The sequence below is a fragment of the Salvia miltiorrhiza genome, chromosome 2 (assembly GCF_028751815.1).
Source record: "Salvia miltiorrhiza cultivar Shanhuang (shh) chromosome 2, IMPLAD_Smil_shh, whole genome shotgun sequence".
NCBI classification, from domain to species: domain Eukaryota; kingdom Viridiplantae; phylum Streptophyta; class Magnoliopsida; order Lamiales; family Lamiaceae; genus Salvia; species Salvia miltiorrhiza.
Genome location: NC_080388.1, coordinates 42,700,096 through 42,709,812, shown reverse-complemented (window position 1 = coordinate 42,709,812; position 9,717 = coordinate 42,700,096). Strand labels below are relative to the sequence as shown.

General features: G+C 42.5%; 1 protein-coding gene across 2 annotated transcripts; it reads left to right on the top strand.

Annotated features, from left to right (window-relative positions):
- The first annotated feature begins 647 nt into the window (after window positions 1–647).
- Window positions 648–9,604, top strand: LOC131013544 (seipin-2). Of its 2 annotated transcripts, XM_057941662.1 has the most exons (4): window positions 656–790; window positions 6,717–7,209; window positions 7,396–7,793; window positions 8,804–9,604. In XM_057941662.1, exons 2-4 carry the CDS (start codon window positions 6,732–6,734, stop codon window positions 9,287–9,289), a joined length of 1,362 nt encoding a protein of 453 aa, XP_057797645.1. In that variant the 5' UTR covers window positions 656–790; window positions 6,717–6,731; the 3' UTR covers window positions 9,290–9,604. The 2 variants fall into 2 exon arrangements, with proteins under 2 accessions (XP_057797644.1, XP_057797645.1); XM_057941661.1 differs by having other exon boundaries at window positions 648–790; window positions 6,717–7,793.
- Window positions 9,605–9,717: the final 113 nt, after the last annotated feature.

Below are 9,717 nucleotides of genomic sequence, written 5' to 3'. Positions count from 1 at the left end.
AAGAAAGAGGCTTCACCAATAAGATGCTAAACGAACTTGCGCCCACTAGCACCCTCTCATTCCACGTATATGCTATATATATTGAATGACCTTTTTCATTTTCGTTTCATTGTTCATTCGTATAAAATAACTCATACAAAATAATATATTTTTTTAAAATTTAATAATACTTGCAAAGAAGAAATGAGCATTTGAATGGTGGAAAGCCTTCTGAATTTATATTATTTGAAATTTATGGAATCATTGAAATAAAATTATGTTAAAAAATATGTTGAATTTCTAGGAGGATTTGATTGATTGGATTAAAATACTTCATTCCTTCCATAAGAAACTAGAATTTTTTTTCACTTTCATGGGTCCTAGAAAAAAAATACTCACTTTCATTTCTGAACTTAATCTCACACATTATCTATCACACATATTATTTTTTTAAAAAAAATAGTGGATCATTTATACTACTCAACATATTACCTACAAATATTTTTTAAAAATTTGTGTCATCCCCAAGTAATCTTATGCGATGGAGGAAATATAATTTTTATGTTTTAGATTTCAAATTTACGGTATTTACCTTCTAGTAGAGCTTGCCTTAGTTTGAAATATTGAATTTGCAATTTATCTTATTTTCTTGAGCTGGTGTGATTTTATTTTATTTTTTGAATTTTATATTTCGTGGCTAAAAACCGGTTTTCTCCCTACAGCCACGAAATTGCCATGTACAACTCCTGATGCACGACGTATAATACCAACCGAAGAAAAAAAGGCAAATTTTCCCACATACAAATTTCAGGCGATACTCTCTCTTCTTTAACAGTTCCCTAGGCGTCTAGGGTGGTGTTCTCTAGTGTTTTGCTAGAGGCTGGTCCTCTTTGTGAGCTTTCTGTTTCGGTCTTCCTTGTTGCCGGCGCCGATCTTGTCCGGTCTTCCCCTGATTTTGGGTTTTGCTTCCCTCTGTCTTCTCCCCCTTTTCTTTCCCTCTGTTTTTTTTTTTTCTTTTTTTGTTTCCTCTCGGTGCGGTTTGCTGTGGGGGTCGTGTGGCGTCTCTCCTTTTTCTGTCTTTGGTTCTCTGTTGGTTCTCTGCAGGTTATGGAGCGCGGTGAAGCATCTTGGGGTTATGAGTTTGCGGCCGGAGATGAGATGCGTACTGATCGTGAGTGTGAGATTGTGGAGATTGCAGGGGATGGTGAGGAAGAAGGAGTTCAGTCAAAGGAGAAAAACTTTTGCCTGGTGGGGAAATTGATTTGTGCTAAATCCCCAAATGGTTTTCACCTGCTGGAAATTATGAAAAAATCTTGGAAAACACAAAACGAGTTCAGTGCGAGGGAGTGGCGGAAGAATCTATTCCTGTTCTCATTTCAAACTAATGAGGATCGAGAGTGGGTTTGTAAAAGACAACCTTGGCATTTTGACGGACACTTGTTCGCCATTGCTGAACTTAATGGAGCAGCGCAACCTTCAAGCATAAAAATTAACCGAGGAAGTTTCTGGGTCAGGGCGTACGATTTACCAATGAAATGCACAAGTCCAACCATCATTCGGTGCATTGCAAGGAAAATTGGAGTTGTGGAAGATATAGATACGGAGGTGAATTTTGCTGGGTGTTTTGCTCGCTTCAAAATCAGCTTGGATATATCAATGCCTCTCTTGCGAGGAATAACTATTTCTTTTGAAGGTCAACATCTGTGGATTCCTCTGAAATATGAAAGTCTCCCCATTTTCTGCTACCGGTGTGGTCTAATTGGTCATCATACACGCTCATGTGATAAAGAAACGGAGGATGATGGTAATGGTAAACAATTTGAAGACCTCTTATACGGTCCTATCCTCAAAGCTTCCCCTCTGAAACGCATCCGGTCTACCCGTCAACCTGAATCCTCTACACCCAAATGTCTCTTTTCTGCGCCAAACATACCACCCCCACCCTTTGTCCCAACCCGTAATCCCCTGCGCAAACCTCGCTCACCACCTCTATCTTTCAACCCAGTCCTTTCTGATCACACTGACAATACTACGGCCCATAAAAACAACTCTCCCTCTCATCTGAAACACACGGACTCTCATACTCATAAACACCCCTCCACTACTCTTCCCCACACCACCTTCCCATTGCCTACTATCACCCCTCCTGATCCTTCAATCTTGGACATCATGCAACTACCTTTCAATCCTTCAAACCCATCCCCTAATCATGCTAAAATCAGCTCCTCATCCGAGCCTATCATTTCCAAAGCAGCTTCTTTCACTCCAACTCCCAAACTTCTGAAGCTACTCAATATCCATCATATCCCCTTTAACCCAACACTCTCGCCCTCATCTGACCTTACTCAGGGTACTGAGTTTGCTGATAAAAGTGGAAAAAAGTGGAAACGTCGGGCTCGGAACCCCTCTGCCCTCCCTATACTTGATGGAGTGGGTGGCGACTTTGAGAAGAAGCGTTACTTATGCGAGGAGGAATGTAATACTCCTTCGACAAATCCTGAAGTTCTGGAGCTTGTTCAGAAAAAACTAAAGTGTACTGTGTTGGAATCTGAATCCCCCTCATGTGCATCAACGGCGGAGATTGCCTCGGAGCAATCCCGCCGAGCACAATGAATTCCCTTGTTTGGAATTGTCGGGGGCTTGGGAACCCTTCGACAGTTCGTCATTTGGTTTGGTTAGCCAAACATAAGCGGCCCGAGGTGATTTTTTTGATGGAAACAAAACTTTTGCAGGAGGATTGGTGTTGTATTCTCCCTCAACTTGGTTTCAGTAAGTTTTTCTCTGTTGATTGTGATTGTACGAATGGTGGACGTAAGGGTGGTCTTTGTTTGATGTGGGTAGACGATCTGTTGGTTAATATCAAATCACATTCTTTTCATCATGTCTTGGCGTCTCTGGATGATGGAGAACACGAGCCATTGGATTTTTGTGGTTTGTACGGGTGGAGTGTTACTGATGAACATTATCTCACGTGGGAGCTTATGCTCTCCATTCTTCCCCAAGTCTCTGACAAATGGATTTGCGGAGGTGATTTTAATGAAACTATGTTCCACTTCGAGAAGCGCGGTGGTCATTTGAAAGCGGATTCCAGACTTGATAAGTTTCGCGAGACTGTAGAGGTGTGTGGTCTCTATGATTTGGGTTTCTTGGGTGACCCGTATACATGGACGAACAATCAAAAAGGGGATGCGAATATTGTGGAGCGCCTTGATCGTATTTTTGGTAGTGAAAGTTGGATGTCTTCTTTCCCGGGGTTTGAAGTCCATCATCTTCTTAGAAAATCAAGCGATCACTGCCCACTCCTACTTTGCCCTGAGAAGAATTCAGAGGAGACGGTGAATCGGCCTAAGCCGTTTAGATTTGAAGCAATGTGGTTGCGCAATGAGAGCTGTAAGCCTTTCTGTGAGAACTTATGGACAGACGGCAGTTTGGTGACTACGACGGAGGATATTCGGGATAAAATTGAGAAAATGGGCAGAGAACTGAAAATTTGGGAAAAGAATGTCTTTGGTCATGTGAGGAAAAGGTGTTCGAAGATTAGGAAAGATTTGGCGGAGTTGCAGACAGTTCATAGGGAAGCTACTTCAAAGGATGAGCAAAAGCGGTTAGAGGATGAACTTGATGAACTTTTAAAACAGGAAGAGTTGATGTGGAAACAAAGATCGCGGGCAGATTGGATGGCGGAAGGAGATAGAAATACGGGGTTTTTTCACAAGGTTGCTGAGGGAAGGAAAAAGAGGAATCATATTCGTGAGGTTCAGCGTCCGGATGGTACAAAAACTCGTAAGAATGAGGAGATGGATGAGGTGTTTAGAAATCACTTTCAGACGCTCTTTTCTGCGGGCCATACTCATAACCCTGATGAAGTTCTCCGCTCCATTAATCCTGTTGTTACTGAAGAGATGAATTCAGAGCTGTCCCGCCCCTTCACCCAAGCTGAGATCACCCATGCTCTCAAACAAATGCCACCTCTTAAGGCCCCTGGGCCTGATGGTATGCCTGCTCTTTTCTATTCTTTTTTTTGGTCTTCGGCTAGGCATGACATCGTTCCTATGCTTCTTGATATTCTCAATAATGGTGTGTCCCCTGGTCCTATTAATTCCACTTTCATCTGCCTCATTCCTAAGAAAAAAAAGTGCACTTGCCCGTCTGATTTTAGGCCCATTAGCCTTTGTAATGTGATCTACAAAATTCTTTCAAAAGTTATTACCAATAGACTGAAGTCGTGTCTCCCCTCTATCATTAGTGAGAGTCAGTCTGCTTTTGTCCCTGGTCGGCATATAACGGATAATGCTCTTCTTGCCTTTGAGATCTTTCATATGATGAAACATAATAAAGCAAAAGCTCATGGTATTTTCGCTTTTAAACTAGATATGGCTAAAGCTTATGATCGAGTCGAATGGAGTTTTCTTGAGTCTATCATGCTTCATCTGGGTTTTAATGCTCCTTTTGTGGACTTGATTATGCGTTGTGTGGCTTCTGTTTCCTTTCGTATTCTTGTCAATGGATTTCCAGGGAACCAATTTGAACCTGGACGTGGGCTGCGTCAAGGTGATCCATTATCCCCGTTTCTTTTCCTCTTTTGTGCGGAGGCCCTCTCGGGGTTGCTGAGAAGAGCAGAAACTCAGGAGCTGCTGCATGGGGCTCGCTTAAGCAGGACGGCACCAAGGGTTTCTCATTTGTTATTCGCGGATGATTGCATAATCTTTGGGAGGAGTAATGTGAATGAGATTGATCTGGTGAAGAAAATTATATGTGACTATGAAGGTGTGTCGGGGCAACTGGTGAATTTGGAGAAATCCTCCATATCCTTTAGTGGTGGGGTTGTGGAAGAGAGGCAGATTGAGCTTTCTTGTCGGTTGAGAGTCACTCGGTCTTGTGCAAGATCGACTTATCTCGGTATTCCAAGCACGATTGGTAGATCCAAAAGTGAGATCTTCCAAATGTTGATTGACAGAACTCGTAAAAAGGCGAAGGACTGGAAAAGAAGATTTCTTTCGGGAGCGGGCAAAATGGTTCTTATACAGTCGGTTCTCCAATCAATCCCGACCTATATTATGAGTTGCTTCGCTCTTCCAGAACAAATATGTCAACAACTTAACAGTGTAGCTGCCAGATTTTTCTGGGGTCAAAAGAATGAGGAAAGGCGAATACATTGGAGGAATTGGAAGAAGTTGTGTACATCTAAAGGGGATGGAGGTTTGGGTTTTCGCGATATCTCCTTGTTCAACCAAGCGATGCTCGCTAAACAAGCATGGAGACTTATTCTTAATGAAAGCTCTTTATTGGCTCGCTCTTTAAAGGCGAGATACCACCCGAGAAATGATCTACTCTTGTCTAGTAATGCTCATTACCCATCTTTCGCATGGAAAAGCATACTAGTTGGTAGAGATTTACTGGTGAAGGGTATCGCATGGAAGATTGGAGACGGAGCTCGTGTTAGGATTGGGATTGATGCGTGGCTGCCTGATGGTAAAGGCCAATTTGTGACTGTAAGAGTGGAAGATAGGCATGGTCAGTTGTGTGCCAAGGACTTGATGGACTCGGATGGTAGTTGTTGGAACGATGATGTTTTGAATGATATTTTGCAACCCGGGGACAGATGGAAGCTTCAAGCTCAGATCTCTATACGCCCAAATGAGATTGACAAACCATTTTGGCCAAGAGGAAAGTTTAATACTTACTCTGTAAAATCTGGATATAACTTGGCTGTTGAGCTAAATCTCCGCGATGAAGCCTCTTCTTCACGCTATCTCGGAGATCTCTGGAAGTGGATTTGGAAGCTCGAGGTCATTCCAAAAGTGAAGATGTTTATGTGGAAATGCTTATCTAACTGCCTCCCTACGGCAAAGGCGCTGAGAAACAGAGCTATTGAGATCGATGGCCTGTGCAGAAGATGTGGATCTTGTGAGGAAACGTTGGAACATGCTCTTCGGGACTGTGGATGGGTTAGCACTCTGTGGGCTGTTTCCCCCATACGTCTACAGCCAGTAGTGCAAGGATTGGAGTTTTCCATTGTGGAATGGTTTGACAAGATTAGATCCTGCCCTCACCATGAAGTTCATGCTCTTTTTGCTTCTCTTGCTTGGGCTTGTTGGTATGCGAGGAATTTACTTGTCTTTCAGAATAAAGAACTATCACATATTGATTGTTTGAGAATTGCTGAACGTGCTCTCTGGTCTAAACCTATATGTGTTGCTGCTCCTCATCATTCTGCTCCCACTTTGAGCAACGAAGGGGAAGGTGTTTGCAAAATTGCTTCGGATGCTGCTATGAAGGAGGGTTCGGGTGTTGGGATTGGAGCTGTTCTGAGGCAAGAGGAAGGCCAGCTGATGGGTTGTAGGTTTGGTTTTTTGAGAGGAGCTTTTTCAGTGGTGGAGGGGGAAGCGCTTGCTTTGCTTGAAGGTCTTAAACTGTGTAGGGAGAAGGGGGTGCGGGAGGTGATTGCAGAAACGGATTGTCAACAACTCTACTGGATGCTCGCTCGACATGATAGAGATCTTTCCTACCTGGGTGACACCCTCGAAGAAATTCACTTTTTGAAAGGTTCGTTCCAACGATTAGCGTTCAGCTGGACGCCACGTGAAGGAAATTCCACTGCTGATTCTTTAGCTTCTTTTGCTCTTAATTCTTTGTGTTGCTTGTCTTCTTTTAATGTTCTTCCTGTTGCTGTGAACTCTCATTCTTGATTTAATGAAGTTCCCTTCTTTGTCTCAAAAAAAAAAAAAAAATTTCAGGCGATAAACTTGGAAATGGAGGAGACGAAATCGAGCGCGCAATTCGACGACGACGAAGATGCATTTCATGATGCGCTCGACGAATTCGAGTTTTACGATTGCCGGGAGAATTTTTCCGATCCAATCGAATCCAATCGTGATGAATCAATCTCAGATCCCGGCCCTTATCCACCTCTGGAAGACAAATCCCCGCCGCCGGCGGTTCTACGCCGTCGCAGGTCTCGTTCGAGTAAAAAATCATCTGGGGATGACTCGGCGAAGCTCGGCACGCCGGAAAGTGTGGACAAATACTTGAGAGAGAGAAAGGTATCGCTTTCTCGGAAATTCGAGGAATACGAGAAGGGATTGGAGGACACGAAACTTGCTTTGCTGAGGAATGAGATGAGCGAAGAGAAATCGACGATAACGGATGCGAACGCTGCAGCTCGTGTTGAAGAATCGAACTCGAGAGGAAGTGATGACTCGAATTCGAGCCTTCTGTTCACGCTGGCCGGTATAGTAATCAAGCCCATCAGCTTCCAAATTCATTTGCTAGTCAAAATTTTTACGTTTACGATTCGATTGGCGTATTACTCGTACATGATTGTGTTTAACCCTTTGGGGCTTTTGATGGCATTCAGAGGGTATATAATTCAGCAATTGAAAAAAATTTGGAACCTTATGTTTGGAATTGTTTCAGAATATGTGTACGAATGGTTGAAAGAACAGCGAGCGATTTGGAAACTTGGTTTGAAATGTGGTTGGGGATTGTTGTGGTCAGCTTATGTGTGTGCTGTGTTGGTTGGATTGTTGATGTCAGCGTTTGTGATGGGCGGAGTACTGATAAAAGTGGTGGTGGAGGAGCCGATTAGGATGAGTAGGAGCTTGAATTTCGATTATTCGGAGAAGAGCCCAGTAGCATTGGTGCCGATTATGTCCAATGTGAGGATGAATCAGGATGTGAAGCATCTTGTGGAGAAGCCTGAAATCATGAAGTCCGGCAGATCAAGGGTCGTGCCACGTGATCACGGGGTGCAGGTTACTGTATCTTTAACGTTGCCTGAGTCTGAATACAACCAACATCTTGGGATATTCCAGGTATCTGTTTGATGCTGGTGTATTGTTCTTGTCTCTGTCCCTGAAGCTCGTGTCGTATGTTTTTGTGATCGAGTGTATTGATGACTGCATTTTACCGTTAGCCATGTATCTGCTTCCTACATGAAGTGCAAGGGTGTTGGTATTGGAATATTTATAACTGTGCCTGATTCATGTATATTCGAGAAGTTGTTAGTTTTGCTAAGAGTTTAGCTATTGTTTAAATTATAAATATTATTTGCCACTTAAATTGTGGTTGAAAGTTCTTACATTCTTCAGATATGTTACTGCGAGTTTATAGCTCTATTGTCAATTTAAGTGATAAATATTGTTTACCTCTTAGTTGTGGTTGAAAGTTCTTAGATATTATCTGGTCTTCAGATATGTTGAACTTTCTATGGGTGGGGTTACTGTAAAGTGAGCCTCTTGATGTTGTATGTTCGAGAAGGTGTTAGTTGCTGAGAGTATAGCTCCATTGTCGTTCTAAGTTGATAGATACAGATTGGTAGATGTCATTTTCCGCTTAATTGTGATTGAGAGTTCTTACTGTTCATGTGGTCTGGATTGGATTTCTATTTTAATTGAGCACTATATCTGTAGCTTTCCAGACAGGCTTGCTGCCTTGTAGTTCTTGCATTTGCATCCGTTCTTGATTTTGTATACACATAATGCTCCCTGGTTCTCCTCGTATTGATGGTTATCGCTGAAATTTTATGTTCAACCCATGGATAGTTGGTTTACACTGCTAGGAATCTCCCTTTCTACTGTATTTATTGCAAAGTGAAGGGGAAAAAATATGATTAATTGTCATGCCTTTTCGATCTTTAGACATGCTTTCCATTAAGGAGCCCGTACACCATTTTTCTATGTCATTTTGAAAGCGAAGCTTCATGCAGACATACTTCCATTACAATCTAATGCAACTTTTGCACAATGTCTAGATGGGATAATGTGATTTTTTGTTGAACGCTTGTCATTTTACTCAACTGATTATTACATGTTCCTTCTTGAAGATCAGAGTAGATTTCCTTGCTGCTGATGGCCAAATACTCGCAACATCACGACGTCCATGTATGCTGCAATACCGGAGCCAGTCAATCCGCCTCCTGCTTACTTTCCTCAAGGTTGCCCCAATTCTGACCGGCTACACATCAGAAACCCAGTATCTGAAAGCAAACTTCAAAGATTTCACCGAAGGCGACCCCCCAACTGCATGTTTAAGGGTTGTGCTTGAGCAGCGAGCTGAATATTCCCCCGGTGCTGGTATCCCGGAAATATACAGCGCGTCTCTTACTCTTGAGTCCGAACTCCCTCTCCCAAAAAGGATCTTGTGGTTCTGGAAGAAAACACTGTTTGTGTGGGTTAGCATGACTGTGTTTATGATGGAGTTGGTTTTTGCTCTCCTCTGTTGCAGACCACTCATTATCCCCAAAATAAGACTCTGGGAAGCCACACCTAGAGATGCCGCCTCTCACCATGATCGTCCCCGTCAAAGCTGAAATGGCGAGGAACAGCAATAACACTCATGCACTAGGGGCGATTCATGTTGTACCTTGTTCTTTCCTTGTTTGTACTCGACAGTCGACACACACTGCATATTTGGGCGTAGAAGGCGAAAGATATGCTGCTTGTCTTCTAACTCCACATATTTGTATGTATATTTTTTCACATTTTGAAGTAGTAGCCAAAATTGTATATATAGTTAGGACCAATATTTTTCCTTCACATTTTTTAGATTATGAACTCACCCGCTAATGTATAAGAGCATTATGTATGCTTGTTTCCTTTATCAGATTGTTTAAACTTGAGCCCAATTATAGCTTTTGTTTTGTCTATCATTGGATTCTATGAAATAAAATTAGATTAAAACACACCGAGAATTGAGGGGTATGGGACTTTAAACTATACACAAATGTGGCATTTCTAT